This window comes from Schistocerca nitens, chromosome 11 (assembly GCF_023898315.1).
Source record: "Schistocerca nitens isolate TAMUIC-IGC-003100 chromosome 11, iqSchNite1.1, whole genome shotgun sequence".
Taxonomy (NCBI): Eukaryota; Metazoa; Arthropoda; class Insecta; order Orthoptera; family Acrididae; genus Schistocerca; species Schistocerca nitens.
Genome location: NC_064624.1, coordinates 41,377,839 through 41,398,729, shown reverse-complemented (window position 1 = coordinate 41,398,729; position 20,891 = coordinate 41,377,839). Strand labels below are relative to the sequence as shown.

At 40.2% G+C, this 20,891-nt stretch overlaps 1 protein-coding gene across 5 annotated transcripts in view; it reads left to right on the top strand.

The window, feature by feature from the left end:
* LOC126213240 (zinc finger protein 726-like) overlaps positions 1-20,891 on the top strand; it is a 116,315-nt gene that overhangs the window by 2,567 nt on the left and 92,857 nt on the right. For all 5 annotated transcript variants that reach the window (XM_049940895.1, XM_049940896.1, XM_049940899.1 and 2 more), the window contains exon 2: positions 4,527-4,615. In XM_049940895.1, the coding sequence (XP_049796852.1) occupies positions 4,544-4,615 (72 nt within the window). In that variant the 5' untranslated portion in view covers positions 4,527-4,543. The remainder of the gene's footprint in view (positions 1-4,526; positions 4,616-20,891) is intronic.

Below are 20,891 nucleotides of genomic sequence, written 5' to 3'. Positions count from 1 at the left end.
ACTTTCTTCACTTGTTGATTCAACTTCGTCTTTTTTTCTTGTTACCCACATGAGCAATCAGGGATTTTTTTCCACCACATTCTGAGATGACATTTCAGATAAAGTAACAGCACTTTGTTTGGAAGATTTACTTTTTATTACCAAGCCCTTTTTTATGCCAATAATGCTTTTTTGTTTTGCTTTCTCCTTATATTCTTTTTTCCTTTAAAATCTTTTTCTTTATAGATAGCATCTTGAAAAGTGATAACTTCAGCTCCTGGTGCAATCCTTTTCTTCTTTGTTTTACCAGTGGGACTACACTGTTGGACTGTTTCCAATAATAACCTTTCAAATGACATCAGAAGTTCCAGAACATAATGAAACATTGGTTAGCTTGGGAATGGTTGAGAAAGAACTCTGATACTGGGAGAACTACAGGGCTCAGTAGATGTAGGCCTATAAAATTCTGGAGGTTGTTCAGCTGGAAGCTTCCCAAAAATCTGAGTACTTTCTATTAGAGACTTAGCTTCCACACAGTCTGGCTGCATTATTGTGAGCTGGCAATGGATTTGTTTCTGCCAAAGATTTGGTATGAGCTACATATCTTTTATATGCCTCCGGATCATATTTAGTTTTATCAATTACTTCTCTACTGTAAGGGAATATTCCTGCTTTTTGAAAACCACTGTTCAACAATTCAGGTGGTGTTTCATTCCATACAGCAGTGAGGAGAGTGAAGAGATTGGAAAAGTCACGTTTGCTAATTTTTACCCTTGATGACGTCTCTGGTGATGAGTTAACTTTTGGTCCCAAGTAGATTTCACACACAGAAAGGCCAGTTTAGTTGATCTAGTGTGATGGCAAAAACAGTGTTATGGCTTAAATAAATAAATATGTTCTGGTAAGTTTGTTTGGGGCAAGTGTAACCCCCCCCCCCCCCAGTTACACTTGCCCCAGCTGATTGGTTACACTTGCCCCACATGGGAAAAAGTTGGGGTAAGTGTAACCATGCCTGCCATATCAAGAGCTTTATCAGTAGAGTGAAGTGACTCTCATATTTGAAATTATCATGCAAAAGTTAGTTTGTAACCAAAAAATTGTGCAGTTATCTTTAAAACTGCAAAAATGACAGACCACCAAATTCTGAGCATGTCACTCTCTCGCAGAGTGAAAATGTAATGTCTATTCAAGTCCAAAAATTAATTACCAATTTATGTCAGATTTGACAACTTAGGGTTAAATATAACAAAGAAAGGAGTAAATTAACACGTGTGATAGGTCAGAGGTAAAAATACAGCTTCTTTAAGGCACCATAAGCCGTGGTTACACTAACCCCATGGTTACACTTACCCCACTTCACCCTATATCAGAATTTTTACCTAAGCTGGTCTATCAGTCTCTCTTATGATATTCATCTACAGAGTAGAACGAAGGGTCAACTGAAGCGTCCGATTCCACCCGTCTGCTTCGACGTAAAGGTGTTTTTGTGAGTGAATGTCATTACGGCACAGTCTTTGAGTTGGTTTTTGTGTCTGTGTTTGGGGGGGGGGGGGGCTAGCCGATCTAGTTTGCAGTGCCGGAATTTGCTGGTGGTAATTAATTTTTTTTTCTAGTTGTGATGTTTTGTGTATTTATGGAGTATTGAATGTGATTTAATTTATGTATGGATGTTTGATTTGTGGATTTTTGGGATTGTGGTTTTATTTTTCGCAGTTATAGGTGCTGGTTTTTTGGTATCAGTAGTTGTGGTGGTTCTATATAGGTAACAGGAAATGACCGATTCCCATTTTCATAGTTGTAGGTGTTGATGTTTTGGTATCGTCATCTGAGGTTGAGAATTATCAGGTTCCAATTTTCGTACTTTTAGCTGTGGGCATTGGTGTTGTCACCTATGGTTGACCTATATTGTTCAAGGGAAGTGTCAGATTCCTGCAGATTTTTGTTGGTGTACCAGAATCCTGTATTTTTTTTTCTTTTTGTTCTTCATTTTGTGTTTTGGGATCATGATGTGTTTTTATTTTTTACTAGCTTGTCCTCACCCTAAAACCCCAAACTTCCCACAGTTGTCCCGTTGGTTTGATTGTATTTTTGGTGGGAGATGTTATTGTATTATTTATATGTATCTTCATGTTTGTTGCCATGTGTATGTAGTGATGTCATAGACACACTTAAAATAGCCATTTCCGGCATATTGAGGACGTCCCAGGTCAAAGCAGACACGTGGAATCAGACACTTCTGTATCAAAAAGTCTTTCAAACACACTGTAAACCGTGCTTTATCTGAAACAGAGTTTTTAATGGTTGCTGACAGTTTATTGAAAATGCATGTTCCTGAATATTGGACCACTTTTGGACCAAGGTAAGTGATTTTAGGTCTTTATGTAGATTGCTGTTCCTATTTCTAGTACTGATTATGTATTGAGCTATTGGTTGGAAATACTTGTAACAAATTTCATTAAGGAATAATTATACTAGGAAGCAGTGGTTAGAATACAAAGTTCCTTGAACAGGTTCCTACATGATGTTCTTGAATTTATACCACAAACGATTTTTATTCCACACTTTTAGATGCGAAAAACTTTTGCTACGTTTGATGAGTTACCACAGAATATGCTCCCTTATGAAATAATAGAGTGAAAAAATGTGATATGCCCTTCCCAACTGAATTTATCGATTTGTAGTCCCAGAAATGTAACACTGTCAACCTTTTTGATCTGCATGCCTTCATATGTTATAAACATGTCGTAGCTGGAGAAATCGAACAGTTTCCTAATCTCACATAAAACTTGGATTAGCGTACCCACACTTTCCCCAATAGGACTATCTTTTACATGACAGGAGTAAACGAATCTGTCACATTACATATATTTTTTGTTGTATTACAAGGCTGTACACTTATTCTATTAAGTGAGCAGCACAAGAAATTAAGCTTCGAATTTAACCTACAGTATTCAGTTTACATATTACTTCATACTTAAAAACGCACATTGTTAACATTTTACTTAAACAGTGCTGTGGCGAAGTTCCGCATACTTTCTGTTGCAGCTGCGAAGATAATATTTCTAATAGCGACCGATAACCTACAAACATATAATATGAAACACTAATAATCGTTCTAACACCAACTAAAATGTACCCGGAGTTAATAAGCTAAGGTTATGAAACGTTTCAAATGACATTCCTGCCATTTCACACTACTCACAGTTATACTGATAATTAAACTGAAGGATTCCAACTATGTCGTTATTTAACTGTAGCCCCTCGGAGTATTTGGTATTCGCTAGCGAAAAATAACTTGACAGTTATTAATAACAGTTAAAAATAACGATTATCAAAGAATAACTGGAACTGTGATAACGGTTACTCCAGAATAGCCGTTTGGCCCACCTCTATTCGCTATGTTAGTATGGTTATGTTGACTTACTCAGCTATAATAATTGTGAAGATAATTTGCTGTGATGTAGACATATAGGGGCTCCAGATTTTAGAGCTAACGTAAGCATGTTTTCAAGTGCCCACAGTTACATCATTTCATGCTTTGAGTATGTTCGCATGAAAGGAAACGCTGTAATTCTGTTGCATTTTGCTAGTTTTCCCTGTGCTTTGGTTACTCGTGTCATTAGTATTCATCTAATCATGTGTAAATACCAGTTTGTTGTAGTGTGTGGGTTTTATTGGAGTTCTGTATAAGGATACTGTAATTTAGGAACTGGTGAAATACGAGGTACAAATTAACTGTAATTCATCTAACATAAAGCGTTACATGTCATCAGAACTGAATAGATCATTCATCATACTTACAGTTAGTAGGAAGTCGTTTTAGTAAATCAGTTTTGTAAGAAAAAACGAACCACTTTTTAATCTTGATGTTAATCAAGAATGAGAACTTTTGCACTGCAGTGAGCAATCTATGGGAGATTTATATGGTTTTCTTTTAATAGCAGGTAAAGATTCCAAAATGATGATGCTTTCTATAAACTGTGTATACATCCGTGAGGAATACAGGTGAAGGAAGTTTCAAGGTAATACCTATGTTGAAAATGCATATTCACTGACAAACGAACAATCCGTTCGTCCAGATTCTCATCATGTCCCTATCGGACTGAAATTAACACAATGAACAAAGTGTAAAATGAATTATTTGGTGTTATTCAGTAATTTTGCTGCAATGTCTTGACCGCTCTGACTGTTTGTAATGCTGAAGTTCGTGCATGCACAAAAAATACACATCTTCCATAATTGTCGCAATAGAAAAGTATCCATGATCCAGTGTTAAAAAAGAGCAGTAGCAACTATAAATACTCGGTTTCCAGTGCATGTTACTTTCAGTGTTCTCACTCTTCATGACCTGAGAAATGTAAATGAGTTTATATCACTGAACCTACTTTTCCTCATCCTTTCTGAATCTGTTTCCTGTGTAATTACCCATTTACTGCACCCATTAGACAAGTGAAAATACTGCCTTTGAGCTGTACTTCATGGTAACAACAGAAACTGAGTACCACTGTTCTTATATAATTGCTTTTTTTATTTTTCTTTTTTTTCAGATTGCAGAACTAAAGCAATGGACCAGGAGCCAGCTACGTGGATAAAAAAAGAGGAACTGGACGAAGTGAAAACAGAGATACCCTTCATGGTAAGTGGCTTACTTGTATTTCTTAACAGTGTTTCGTTAATTTCTGTGTGCAGTATGGTGCGTGAGTACATAAAATTGATGTCGTGCTGCTGGAAACACAAGTAATTCAGTTTACTAAACAACTGATGAACTTTCACTCTTAAATATGACATTTTGCACAGTGCATTGAACTAAGCCTGTTATTAAACCTCACGTAGAATTCAGCAAGAGTTTCAATTTAATGTTAAGTAAACATGGAAACCTTTTTTTAATGCACAATTCAATTATACTGATAACGTGGTTGCCATAAAGTGGGTATATTCTGCTCTGATGTGCTTCTTTTAAATGACAGCCTTAATGTGCAACTTAAGAATAACTATGACCATAGTGAATCTTAGCAGTGCCATTAAATTTATAAATGGTATGGCGCAGTTAATGCATTATTGCAGTGTATCGTGGTATGGAATAAGAAATGTAATTTATTGATGATGTTGAAGTGACATTTGCATTTCACTAATCTGAGAAGTAAATTTTGTAGTACTATTAACATTAGGTGTCGACCTTGAATATGTGAACACGGTGTAAGTAGAACGGTCACCAGGGTCATTCCATGTCAAGTGGTCTAAGGGTCCCCACTAGACCATCTCCAATTTCCATGAAATTTTTTCAGGTTGTACATATAGACCTTACATATAGCACTGCCAAATTACAGCTTCATAAGTAGTATGGTGGGGCCACTAGCAACCTTTTTGTAAAGACTCAATTTTTGACATTGTGACTATAGTAAATTCATCATAGTGTGCTATCAAAGTGGCTCATAAATCTTGTATAAAATTTTGACTGTACTTCATTGCGTTGTATCTACTGAAAGGATTAACTTTCTGAAAGATTTTTGAAAATTCGTTTTTTTTTCTAATTTTTGACGTCCTATCTCAAACGCTTGAGGGAGTGGCGGCGTATTGGCCCAGTTTGGAAATATCGTAAATTCGGGGCTGATGCCCAGAGCAGTCTGAGTTATAGTGGGCATGTGGTTAGTCTCCACGTGATCCGTGTATACATTTAGTGATTTTGCTGTTTCCTCTTCGTTTACTGCTCTCACATCAAATGAAAACAAAACAGATGGCTGTGGTGGGAGGCTATCGAGTGAATGAAAATACATACACATAATTACGGAAGACTAAAATGTGTTGTTAGTTGCAGATTTTATTTTATTTCCACCTTTCTGACAGTCAAGCATTTATTGCCTTGCTGAACAATGAGGCTATTTTTGTCGATTTGCTAAAGAAATTTTCTTTTATTAATCTTTTCTGCTGAGGCAGAAAATATATTTGAAACGAGGTGTTTAATTCTGCACACTGTTTGCTGCATCATTTAAAGTGCACGTTTTCAACTTGTAACACGTATGGCATTATGCCATAATAAAGAACCAAACATGAGATAATATAGTACTGGTATTATAAGAAAATTTACATTCCAAAAACTACATTGAAAAGCTTAATATCAGGTCGTGGCCCACTTCACTGGGAATCTGGACATACGAATGTGCACTTTAAATGTGCACATTTTATTATCGGTCACGAAATTCCGATGCTCTTAGAGTATCCTCCGATGTCTTGTTTGTTTTATGACATAATGTAAGATGTTTTAATGTTTTACACTTAACGAACATACGGGCTCCCTACGCCATCGTAACTGCGCAAGGCCGGTGGCACCTGTCATCTGACGCTCTCTCGAAACTGCACAAATGAACCTATTTCCAATAGCTCGCGTGAAAATATTCCGAATGATGGTTTGAAAAGTGTTACTTTCAAAATAAATATCCTTCTACGTAAGTTGAACTATGTGTGAGAATGTACGATAAATTTCTTAAATCACAGAGCATTTGAGTCTCATTTAAAAATCAACTCTTTGATGATGATGATGATGATGAGCCATTTAGATGAATTTAGAGCCCAGAAGACAAGACATTAACGTCGTTATTAAAAATTTTGCTGGCACATTTGTGTAATATATATTACATTGTAATTCGCACATAAAAGACCAACATTATATGTGAAAGCTTGCTTCTCTTGCAGCGTCTTAATCTTAGAGACCAATATTATATGTGAAAGCTTTGCTTTTTGTGTAGCAACACAATGTATATAAATTTAAACCATTAGCTTTTTCTGTTTGTGCATTCGCGCTTCTTAAGTGATGTTGCTTTTGGCTGACTACATCATGTGTCCTCAGTTCTGAATACCCGCTGTCATCGGCTGGCGAGATCACGTGACATGAGCTATGACTGGCTTACAAAAACGCATTGCAATCTTGATTTCAATGCTTCGGAAAGTAACATGCGGTGTTTGGTGGAATTCGAATTTATACTTTCGTAATACGAAAATATGCACTGTACATGTTGCTGCTCATCAAAGATCTTTCCAATACGTGTTGTCTTCCCTGTGTTTCGTTTTCTAAAGCGCCGGGAAATTCTACGACCGTATGTAACCATTCAAAAGACTGATGATATACAGTTCCGAGAGAAAATATATTGTCAGTTAATAGGGAAACAGTATGTTTGCACTCCCGGGAGGAAGTGTGTCTTTAACTGGGAAACCCGGGAATTTATTTTTTTTCCATGTCGGCGTATACACCCTGCTATGATTGTTTAATATTTTTCAGTTGGAAATATACACCAATTCTACTTTATAATATTTTTCAGTTGGAAATATACACCAATTCTACTTTATCTAATATTGAAACAAACAGCAATTGGAAGCATAAATTTAATTGTAGTGTAATGGATATCAATGAGGTTTCAGTACTGTGTGTCATTGGTCCTACATATAATTCTGCATGTCAGCTGAAAACATACACACATCGAGGCTTCATTCCAATCAAAGAATTTTCAGTAGAGTAATATGAATTCATGACTTTCTACAGAGATATTGTTGTAATCGTTTTGGAGCAGAGAACCATTCTGTTGAAAAGGGTTTACGGATTGTCAATGTGGAAACGGCAAAACAATTCCAAGCTGTGACTAAGAGCAATGTCAAACCTGGTTGGAAGATCTGTCCAACTTGCAGAAACAATTTTTACCAAAGAAAGCAGAAAAATCACAGTGAACTTCAAACCAGTCAGAAGATGAAGCATATCCAGAGGTATCAATCAATCAATTCAATTCTAACTGCTTTTTCGGTCTTCCCTCTAAAATTTTAGATAATATCCAAAAGGGATGTGAAAGGTTACGCAAAACGAAAAATAACCAAAGCTCAACAGGCAATTGTGAATAACATTGCTGCTGCTTGAAGGATTAGCCCCAAAAGATCTTCAAACACCTAGTACAAGCAAGACATGTCCTGATTGTGAAGATTATAAGCAGCTGATTAAGGAATTGAAAGAGAAGTTGCAATTGTCAAGGCAGCCTGAAAAATTGCAGATACTGACACTAGTACCACAAAGCTGGACTATAAAAGAGACAATGCAAGAATTCGGTGTTTCAGAGAGGATGGTAAAAGCAGCTAGGAAGTTACAGGCAGAAAATAGTGTACTAAATCTGCCAAAGAACAAGTGTGGCAAGACGATTTCAGATGCCGTAAAAGAGTGGTAACATTTTTTCAGAGTGAAGAATTTAGTCGAATTTGTCCAGGTAAAAAGACTATGTATCAATTAGAATAGAAGGAAAGATAGTTTTGATGCAAAAATACCTTCTTCTGAATAATTTGGAAGAAATATCTGTTGCATATCAACTTCAGCATGGACCTGAAATTGGATTTGGTAAATTTTGTGAATTGAGGCCAAAATCGTGCATCGCTGTGGGTGCTGCAGGAACCCACTCAGTTTCTGGTTGCACTTTACACCAAACTGTGAAACTGATGCTTGCAAGCACTCCAATTAAAGAAGATTATAAGAGTCTGACTGCTAAAACAGTATGTGATTAGGAATCCAGACTGCATGCTTCTTCCCCGTGAAATAGGTCCGGGAAAGGAACTACTTGCGCAGTTTTTAGAAAGTAGTTTTGAAGACAGTGATCCAGATGATACCATTGAGTTCAAACAGTGGGTGCACACTGATAGATACATTAGAAACAAAGCAGATCACCACTGAGGATTTTACTGAAGATCTGATTTAAAAAATTGACAAACTTTCCACTCATTATGTTGCAAAGTACCAGAGCAAGCACCTAAAATGCATAAAAGAAAACTCTAAGCCAACTGAAATGATCATATTAATGGACTTTGCTGAAAATTATTCCTTCATTGTCCAGGATGCAGTTCAAGGTTTTCACTGGAATAACAGCCAAGCAACTTTACACCCATTTGTTGTGTACTTCAGAAATAACTTGGACATCAGCTACTGTATAATAAGCGACAGCCTGAAACATAATGCAATTGTTGTAAATGCATTTATAGTGAAATTAATAGAAGATCTAAAGTGTCTCCTTGGAAAAATGACACACATTTACTACTTCAGTGATGGGTCAGCAGTGCAGTACAAAAACTTCAAAAATTTTATGAATCTCTGCCACCATCAGAATGAGTTTGGAATCTCAGCTGAATGGAACTTTCCTGCTACAAGCCACAGAAAATCTCCATGTGATAGAATTGGAGGAACTGTAAAGTGCGTGGCAGCAAGAGCAAGCCTTCAAAGACCAACTGAGTACCAGATTGTGACACCAACTGACTTGTTTAAATACTGTACAAAGAATATCAGAGGAATCCAATTAATTTTTGTTTCAAAAGAACAAATTGAAACATTAAAAACTGAGCAGGAAGCAAGGTTAAAAAATGGCTGCACAGTATCAGGAACAAGAGACAATCGCCATTTTGTGCCATTAAATGAAAAGCAAGTTTGTATTAGAAGAGTATTCAATGATACAAACTTTTTTGTGGCAAATGTTGACCAAAGCGTTTCATTCAGAAATACTAAAGCCTTACAACTGGGCCAATACATTGCCTGTATATATGATGGAAAATGGTGGATTGGTAATGTGTCCGAAGTTTCAGAAGAAGAAAAGTTTGTCATTTTCATGCACCCCAATGGACCTGCACATTCATTCTATTGGCCAGCTAGGCAGGATGTTTGTTGGATTCCAAACCAACACATTATTTCTATCATTCCAGCTCCATCAGCAGCAAGAATGGGCTGACATTATAGCTTGTTAGAATCAACTGTAATTTCTATTAGTAACAAATTTCAGCGAATGAATTAATAAGAACTGAAATATTTGGCTTGGGAGCCATAAAGAGTACGACTGGTTCATGTATTTTTTAATGTAATATAAATGTGAGTTTATTTGATACAACAAGATTAATGGAACACTTCAATAGCACACTATGATGAATTTACCATAGTTTGACCTTTTGTACTAAAATGAAGCTATTGTACCCAAAAAGTTGAACAGGATCACAAAGTTTGAGCACAACAGGTCTCTTAGATCCTGAACAGTGGTAAAACAAAGTTGATCATTTATTCATTTCAGTCACAATGAAAAAAACGAGCCTTTACAAAAAGGTGGCTGGTGGCCCCACCATACTATTTATGAAGCTGTAATTTGGCAGTGCTTCATGTAAGATCTATATGTACATCCTGTAAAAATTTCATAAAATTGGAGATGGTCAAGTGGGGAACTTGTCTAAATTTAGGCCACTTGACATGGAATGACCCAATAGTAAAGTTAAATTTCAGACAAATACCACATGAAAACATAAATTATTAAACGGTCCATATCTGCAGAATGAATTTATATGTTGGCAGTGAAGTTTTCATGAAGCAATGGTATTACACATGAAATATTGACAGGTTTGTTCATAACCACTTTCTGTGTTTGCTGCACATTGTCACACATATTTTTTGCGAAACTGCCAGAATGTTACAGTTACTGGTGTAAATAATCTTACATACACATGTCACTTGAAATCTGATACAGTGCAGCTATTTGTAGGGTATTCAGCTATCAGCAGGATAACAAATTCACTTGGTGCCACTAGTATTTTTATTCTGCCTACCAGAATTGAGGGTCCTGACACAATCATGCAAACTGCTTGTGTACTGTCTGTGGTGAACAAGTCTGCTTCAACACCCATCTTAGGTGCAACTGCAGAAGTACTGTGATAGCATTAATGCAGCATTTGCATTTGAATATATGTGCTTCATTATAGTTCGTACAAACTGTGATCAGCTTGCAATTCATTTGACGAGCAGTATCACAACAGTAATCCTAAACCATCACTTGTGAGTAAACAATAGGAAAGTAAATATACTAAATTTTATTAAATACATTAAAAGAGTGGTTAGACCCAACATAGTTGAAGCCTTGGCTTTCACCCCTGACACAATGATGGTTTGGCATACAGAATGATATGTATGCACGACACACATCATGTAAATGAAAAGCAATTTGAAGAGTCATTGACCTTGGACCTGAACCTGAGAACTATTCAAAGGCTACAAGGTTAAAATGTGTTTCTAGACCCCCTCCCCCTAGAAATATTGGTTGTGCTGAGAGACTGAACCATAGTGCAGCTCAAGGCTTAGCCTAGGTTGAAAGGTGGCAGTGTGGCTGTGAGCTGACGAAGCCTTGCTAGGTGAAAGCCAAGTAAAGGATGTGCTAACAAATTGACCTGTAGCACAGCCTAACCAAAAATCCAAATTGTGCCCAGAATGTAACTTTTAACTACGAGAAGTCTTCTTTTATGTTGTGTGGTGTGTTAGTGGGACTGAACTTCCCTATGACCTTAACAGATGCATGTGGACATTATGTTAGTTAAAAGCCACCTTCTTGGTCAAATTAATAAAGCTTAGTTTTTAAATGGTGTATATTTTGGGCATGAGGACATGCTGGAAAGTAATGGTACACAATTTTTATTTGAAAATTATTGAAGCATTTTAATTAAAACAAACTTTATTAACATTTTACATGTTTATTCTTAGTGTTTAAATATTTATTTCAAACATAGTCACCATGGCACTGAACACCTTTCTCCCAATGAGACACCAGGTTGTTGGTGTCATCACTGTAGAATATTTGACTTTGTTGGCAGACGCACAGCCTCATCTATGCTCGCACCAATTCACCACTATCAAAGTGAAGTTAAAAAAAAAATGGCTCTGAGCACTATGTGACTTAACATCTGAGGTCATCAGTCCCCTAGAACTTAGAGCTACTCAAACCTAACTAACCTAAGGACATCACACACATCCATTCCCGAGGCAGGATTCGAACCTGCGACCGTAGCGGCTGCGCAGTTCCAGACTGAAGTGCCTAGAACTGCTCGGCCACACCGGCCGGCAAAGTGAAGTTCTTGAAGGTGTGCTTTAGATTTTGCAAATAGTTGAAAATTAACTGGGTCAAACTGGGACACTATGAAGTATGAACAATAACAATGAATCAAAAGTGTCAGACTGTTGTGGGTGCAAAAAAAAGTTGTGTATGGTCTATCATTCTCATGCTGAAGGAGAGGGTACTCCACATGTGGATAAACTATGTGAATTTGTGTTTTGTTTTCTGACATGCTGACACGGTTAACTAACACACACGCATTACACACTGCAGTTCAGAACCCTTCAGCAGGAGGGTGCTGCATATTGTGTCAGCAAAGTCGTAACATCAACAGAGTAATGTGCACAACTGATATGAAGAACAGAATCAAAGTTTAGGAGGCATTATTTTCTGGTACACTCTTGTAGTAATTTGATGCATTTGACAATTGCCTTGAATGTTGCAGAATGGTTCCCTTGGAATGGCCTAGCATCCATTTGGAAGTCATAATACTATATCCATAACATCAGCCAAAACATTATGACCACTGATCTGCTATCAATATAAACTTATCCAGGCAATAGCACCTCACCTTGTCTTCTAGTCCCACATGCACACGGTGCATGGAGTATGAGTGAGCATGCAGTCTGGGTGTAAAATAGGGAATGCACACAATCTATCTGAGTTTGACTGAGAGCAGATTTTGATGGCCTGAAGGCTTGGGATGAGCATTTTGGAAGCTGCACTGCTTGTTGGGCATTTGAGGAGTGCTGTGGCAGTTGTCTTCAACACATGGCAAAACACAGGTGAAACCATGTCCAGACATTAGGGGGTTGGGCAAGTACTGCTCATGGCAGGTGGTACACATCATAGGCTAGGCAGACTGGTAAAACAACACAGGCAGTAAACTGTGGCATAACTAACATCATGAATTAATGCTAGGCTGAATAAAAGTGTGTCGGCATGCACAATGCTCCAAACGCTCCTAATGATGAGTCTGTGCAGCTGATGACCCATGAATGTGCCAGTGTTAATGTCATGACATCGACAACTACAACTGAAATAGGCATGTAACTGTTGGTGTTGGATGTTGGCACATTGGGAGAGCACTGCATGGTCTGATGAATCCTGATACATTCATCATGCCTTTGGAAGGATGCATTTCTTGTTTGTGATCTTCAGTCCTGAGACTGGATTGATGCAGCTCTCCATGCTACTCTATCCTGTTCAAGCTGCTTCTTCTCTGAGTAACTACTGCAACCCACATCCTCCTGAATCTGTTTAGTGTAATCATGCCTTGGTCTCCCTCTAACTTTTACCCTCCACCCTTCCCTCCAGTACTAAATCGATGATCCCTTGTGACTCAGAATGTGTCCTACCAACCGATCCCTTCTTCTAGTGAAGTTGTGCCACAAATACCTCTTCTCCCCAGTTCTATTCAATATCTCCTCATTAGTTACGTGATACACCCATCTAATCTTTAGCATTCTTTTATAGCAACACGTTTCAAAAGCTTCTGTTCTCTTCTCGTCTAAACTACTTATCGTCCACATTTCACTTTCATAGATGGATACAGTCCATACCAGTACTTTCAGAAAAGACTTCCTGACACTTAAATGTATACTTTATGTTAACAAATTTATCTTATTCAGAAATGCTTTCCTTGCCATTGCCAGTCTACATTTTATATCCTCTACTTCAACCATCAGTTATTTTGCTACCCAAATAGCAAAACTCATCTACTACTTTAAGTGTCTTATTTCCTAATTCCATCATCATATCCTGATTTAATTAGACTACATTCCATTATCCTTGTATTGCTTTGGTTGATGCTCATCTTATATCCGCCTTTGAAGGCACTGTCCATTCTGTTAAACTGCACTTCCAGGTCCTCTGCTGTCTCTGACAGAATTACAATGCTGTCGGCAAACCTCAGAGTTATTATTTCTTCTCCCTGGATTTTAATGCATACTGAAAATTCTTCTTTTGTTTCATTTATTGCTTGCTCAACATACAGAGTGAAAAGCACTGGGGATGGGCTAAAACCCTGTCTCACTTCGTTCCCAACCACTGCTTCCCTTTCATGCTCCTCGACTTTCATAACTGCCATCTAGTTTCTGTACAAATTGTAAATAGCCTTTTGCTCGCTGTATTTGATGACTGCCACCTTCAGAATTTGAAAGAGTATTCCAGTCAACATTGTCGAAAGCTTTATCTAAGTCTATAAATGCTGGAAATGTAGGTTTGCCTCTCCTTAATCTGTCTTCTGAGAAGTCGTAGGGTCAGTATTGCCTCATGTGTTGCAACATTTCTATGGAATCCAAACTAATCTTCCCTGATGTTGGCATCTACCAGCTTTTCCATTCGTCTGTAAATAATTCATGTTAGTATTTTGCAGCTGTGCCACAGATGTGACACCCAATCACTAACCATTTTCGAATTCAATGAGTTCTGCAGAGCACCCATGTGCTCTCTCATGTTGTCTAATGGCTACTGAGTTCGCTGATATGGAGTGCCTGGCAGTATGTGGCAGCACAATGCTCCTAGTATGAAAAAGTATGTTTCTGGCAGTGTCCGGATACTTTTGAGCACATACTGTATGATGAAGTTATGCCCTGTCCAAAATTCTACCAGATGGCTTCCTCTTTCATTCCTTATCCACATTCCATATTCACCCACTAATTTTCCTTCTCTGTGAACCGTGAATTTACTTTCAGAACTTTTTCTTAAGAATTTACTTTATTTACTAGCGATTCGTCAAGAACATTAACACATTTAATCACACTATGTGAGTGTGGAAGTAGTTGCCAGGGAGTAACTGATGAAATCAAAATGAAATTGCTTTTAACAAATGGGAATTTTATTCCTAAAAGCCCTTTTTTTAAGATACAGATTTAAAATTATAAGCAGAAAGCACCCTCTAAATATCAAGTTACAATTTATTCAGAGGCAGAAAGAAACAAATTTTTGAGTGTATGAGTTTTCGGGCTGAGAACCTTGCCGCTCCCTTTTGACATGGCCATAGTCATGACCGCTAACAACCACCTCTGAACGACTACACAGGTGCAAATCTGCAACACACCAGATTACTTTAAAGTAAAAGTTTTAACAATTCACACAAGCACACAAAGTATGCACACCGTAGAATAGATGGAAATTAAAAGATTAATTTGCCACTGAAGGGGCAACTTGATTTTAATTTCTAAGAGAAGTCTTATGGTGGAAGGGTGGCAACTTTATATACAAAAATGACCATTTAAATAAAAGCCCATGAAATGCAATCTTACATAAAATTATACAAGGTTGGCCAAACACGCTCTACAGTACACATATACCACCTCTGAAGATGATAGGCAAGGTAAAAACATATTTCTGGAATTAGACCATTACACTTCAAGCAATAAATTCGTTAACACACCAAATCCGACAAACATGACAGAGGCAGCTATTAACATACGGCAGACTGATAAGGTGATTACCAAACAACCCAAACCGCAAGTTGTTCTAACGCGCCCCTAGTCCACAAGGGAAAAACGGACCACCCAATTCATAAATAACCACCTTCCTGCGGGTGGGCAAACGGAGAAGAATAGTGGGACGACCCCAAAACAAAGGGGCTGGTGACCTCATCAAGAAAACAAGTAGAATTTAACAAGTAAATGAAACAACATATCATGAATCAATTAACTTCTAATAAACTGCGGAACTGTCTGCTGCCAGCCGCTTCAAGAGACGCAGGAAGGTGTGCCAATCTCCCGTCTCACGGCGTCACAGCTCGCACTGCCCAGACCGATGTCGTGGGTTGACTCCTGTTGCTCTCGTGTCGGCCACGAAGCCACTACCCCTTGCTATACAGTGCGGCCCACTGGACTCAAGTGGCGACCTCACATGTGCTGACACTCAAGGCGGACAAGCCATCTTGTGTCTCAGTGTGCGACAGACTAACCGATTGATCCAACCACCAATGACCATTGCCTGAGCAACTCGAACAGACTGGCGGTCCAACGTGCAGCCTCAGATGCAGGAATTAAGCCCGCGATCGGGCGACCACTTGTTGAGTTCTCTCATTGCGTCACAAATTCGGATGAGAGACTTGCAGGCTGGGGACGACAGACTGACCCCAGGCTGACTCCAGACTCACCCAGACTGACCCTGACTGACCGACTGGTGAGCTCATAGCGCCCCTTACATACACACAAACGGGCTACCTTTCCCAACCAGAGGGAGACGCCAAAGCTGCGACTGCTACAGTTGCGCACCACCAGAAACGGAGGGCGACACCTTTCCCCCGTCTGCCTCTGCCTTTCCCCCGTCTGCCTCTGCCTTTCCCCCGTCTGCCTCTGCCTTTCCCCCGTCTGCCTCTGCCTTTCCCCCGTCTGCCTCTGCCTTTCCACCGTCTGCCTCTGCCTTTCCCCCGTCTGCCTCTGCCTTTCCCCCGTCTGCCTCTGCCTTTCCCCCGTCTGCCTCTGCCTTTCCCCCGTCTGCCTCTGCCTTTCCCCCGTCTGCCTCTGCCTTTCCCCCGTCTGCCTCTGCCTTTCCCCCGTCTGCCTCTGCCTTTCCCCCGTCTGCCTCTGCCTTTCCCCCGTCTGCCTCTGCCTTTCCCCCGTCTGCCTCTGCCTTTCCCCCGTCTGCCTCTGCCTTTCCCCCGTCTGCCTCTGCCTTTCCCCCGTCTGCCTCTGCCTTTCCCCCGTCTGCCTCTGCCTTTCCCCCGTCTGCCTCTGCCTTTCCCCCGTCTGCCTCTGCCTTTCCCCCGTCTGCCTCTGCCTTTCCCCCGTCTGCCTCTGCCTTTCCCCCGTCTGCCTCTGCCTTTCCCCCGTCTGCCTCTGCCTTTCCCCCGTCTGCCTCTGCCTTTCCCCCGTCTGCCTCTGCCTTTCCCCCGTCTGCCTCTGCCTTTCCCCCGTCTGCCTCTGCCTTTCCCCCGTCTGCCTCTGCCTTTCCCCCGTCTGCCTCTGCCTGCCCCCCCTGCTGCCTCTGCCTGCCCCCCCTGCTGCCTCTTGGCCTTGATCCTCCTCCTCCCCTGCCCCCATCCTCTTTGTTCTCCTACTATCGAATTCCACTCCTTCATGACTATTAAATTTTCGTCTTCCTTCACTATCTGAATAATTTCTTCTATCTCATCATACGTTTTTTCAGTCTCTTCATCTTCGGAGCTAGTTGGCATATAAACTTGTATTACTGTGGTAGGCATGGGCTTCGTGTTTATCTCAGCTACAACAGTGCGTTCACTAAGCTGTTCGTAGTAGCTTATCTGCGCTCCTATTTTTTATTGATTCTTAAACCTACTCATGCATTACCCCAGTTTGATATTGTATTGGCCTGCCGGTGTTGCCATGCAGTTCTAGGCACGTCAGTCTGGAACCGCGTGACCGCTACGGTCACAGGTTCTAATCCTGCCTTGGGCATGGATGTGTGTGATGTCCTTAGGTTAGTTTGGTTTAAGTAGTTCTGAGTTCTAGGGGACTGATGACCACAGATGTTAAGTCCCATAGTGCTCAGAGCCATTTGAACCATTTTTTGATTTTGCTTTTATATTCCTGTGTTCATCGGACCAGAAGTCTTGTTCCTCGTACCATCAAACTTCTCTAATTCCCACTATATCTAGCTTTAACCTATCCATTTCCGTTTTTAAATTTTCTTACATACCTGCCCCCATTAAGCGATCTGACATTCCCTGTTTCACTCTATAGAATGCTAGTTTTATTTCTCCAGATAATGACGTCTTGAGTTACTCTTGGCCAGAGATCTGAATGGGGGACTATTTTAATTCCCGAATATTTTACCCATGAGGATGCCATCATCATTCAACCATGCAGTAAAGTTGTATCCCCTCGGGAAATATTATGGCTATAGTTTCCCCATTGCTAACAGCACAGGAAGACTGTTTTGGTTAATGTTACAAGTCCAGATCAGTCGTTCATCCCAACTGTTGCCCCTGCAACTATTGAACTATTGAAAAGATTGCTGCCCCTCTTCAGGGACCACACATTTGTCTGGCCCCTCAACAAATACCCTCCGCTGGGGCTGCACCTACAGAACAGCTATCTATGTCACTGAGGCATGCAAGCCTCGCTACCAGTGGCAATGTCCACCCTTCATGACAATGATTTTTCCCACTGGCAGTGGCATTTTTCATCAAAATAATGCATCATTTCACAAGGCCATGAGTGTGATGGAATGGTTTGAGGAACATAGTGGTGAATTCCAATTGATGTGATGGCGAACCTGGTCAAACACATCTGGGATGTAATTTAAAATGTCGGAGATCATCCCCCCTTTTAGAATTTATGGGAATGAGGTGACTTGAGTGTGCAGATATGGTGCTAACTTCCTCCAGTGATCTACCAAGGCCTCATTGCTTCCATACCACAATGTCTCCCTGCTGTTATCTGTGCCAGAGGTGGACATACCAGACTTTAAATGAGTGATAATAATGTTGGGGCTGATCAGACTGTGGCAGTTACCATTATTGAAAGAAGATTGTTTTATTGTGGTGATGGTGATAATGATAGTGGCACATTAAGTTCGGCCAAACAGCACATGCTGCCCTCAAGCGCTGCATGGCTCACCCTCCAGTCCAGCTTCAAGACACCGACTGCCCTTGAGATGCACTGCAGTTGCTCTACATCCATTTTGGCTCCACAACGTCCACTGGTGCCATGAACTCTGAGCTGTGACAAGTGACATTTGCCAGGCACATGGGGCTGGAATTCAAAGAGGGATCCCACAAAATCAAAATCCCCCTTCCCCACTATTGAGGAGCCCTCTACATATGACTCTCCTTGACATGGGTAATGTGCATGCATGAGGCTTTATGCGTGCATAAATTCAGAAGCAGGAGGTTTGTCAGGCTCACCACCCTGACAGTCTCACAGGGTCCCAAGAACTGAGGAGCTAGTTTGCTAGCAAACCCTAACTCCCCTTTTTGAACAATGAGGGTTTCGGGCTAACACTCTGTCCCCAGCCTTTGCAATGAACTATTTAGCCCCTGATTGCAGCAGATGGCTAGCCAGCAGATGGCTAGCCTGTGATGGGCAATTTTGGTATTATGCCTAGCCTGGCTCCAGTTGTGCTGTGTTACTGCTAGGGTGACTTGTTCTGGAAGCAAACCATTGACTGACCACAGGTTGACAAGAGGAGAATTGACTGGATGTGCTAGCATAAGGGATACTGGAGCAGCTTCCAGGGACTTGGGTTGTGCAGTTTTAAAGACAAAATTGAGCCATGGTACTGAAATGTCCCACTTCGTCTGAGCCTTGTTGTGAAAGATAAGCACAGCCTTCAACTTGCAGTTCACCTGGTCAGCAAAGTATGATGGTAATAAGGATTTGTGGTCACATTCTTAATTCCATTGTCAAAGCAGAACCTCACGAATAGCTGGGAAACAAAAGCTAATAAGCATTCTGTGTGGCCTGTAAACAGAAAGAATTCATTACAAATGCTGGATAGCTATCAGGATGATCACTCCTCTGCTTGGAATGAGTCAAAAAGCGAGAAAAGTCATCCATGATAACTAATAGGTGCCTAATACCCACAAATACGAGATAGTGGACCTGTATAATCAATATAAAATTTATGCATCAGTTATTTCTGATGGGTAGACTCCAAAAGCCCTTCAGGTGGTTCGGGTTGGGCTCAGCTTGATTATGGCTCTCACATCCCCCACCAACCTCTGGACATCATTATACAGGGAGGACCAGGTGATGTGTTGTCTTATCTTGACAACAGTATTATAAATGCCCAAATGACTGCCTAAGAGGGTGTTAAGGAAATAATGAGCCAAACCCTAACTAAGAGCTTGTCAGTCTCTAAACAAAATTCTTGGTGTTTAAAATAAAATATAAATTTCTCAAGGGCAAACAGAACCACCAAGGCTTCCCATTCATACATATAATATTTCGTCTCCTCAGGTGAAAGTTTCCAAGGTCCATAGGCTATAGGTCATCAACCCACAACACCTCCCCTCCCATTCTGTTCCTGTAGGAGGACAGCTTCCACTTTCTACCCTAGAAGAATTAGGTGCCCATTTGCAAGAACAGGAGCTCAAAATTGGGTATGGCTAATACTAGTGGGTTACAAAGCGCCACTTTAATGGTTTCAGAAGATTCTGGATGACTTTCATCCCATTTGAAATTTCTTAAATCATTAATGCATCCCAGTAATTTAGTAAAATTGGGCACAAACTTTCGAAAAAAATTTGTAATGTCTATGAACTGTGCCACACCGTTCTTATTTCTAGGAGCTGGAAATTTTCGCAAATCACCACTATGCTTCTGGACAGTTCTAATGCAATCAGTGGAACTAAGATGCCCCAAGAATGAAACCTATGTGCCAGTGTCATTTTAGATGGTTTCGCAGTAAGTCCCACCTCCCTCTAGTAAACCAGGACTGCCTCAAGATGTTGCAGGTGTTCAGACAGAACAGTAAATAACCATGCCGTCTAGGTGATTATACACACACTTGAACGTGAAATCACCCATAGCATAATCTAGAAGGCAAGACATAATGGCAACTCCTATTGACATACCAAAGGGCACCCTGTTAAAATCGTAGAGGGTCCAGTCTGTACAGAAGGCAGTAATATGCTTGGAATCCTCTGTTAACATGATCTAATAATATGAGAGATTGAGATACAGGACAGTAAAATACTGAGCCCAACTGAACCAAGTAAAAGAAATATGCAGATTGGGAAGTGGCACAGACTCCAAAACTCCCTTCTCATTAACCATATGATAACCCACAACTGGATGAAACACCCCTCTGCTGCTCATAGATACTGAAAATATGGGAGATGCATAGGCTGAGATTGAGGGCCTGATGACCCCATCGAACAACATATTATTAATCAAAGCACATATACATTTCGTCTTTGATGGAGAAAGCCTCTAAAGATCCTGCCTCTCTGGAATGTCATTTGTAAGGCGAATTGTGTACAGGAAATTATTGGTGACGTCAAATCTGTTAGTTAACTACCTGCGGTAAACAATCAAGAACTTCCAGTACCAGCTTTACCTCTACTGGACCAAGGTGACTGAGCTCAAATGGCGAACATTGTGGTAACAC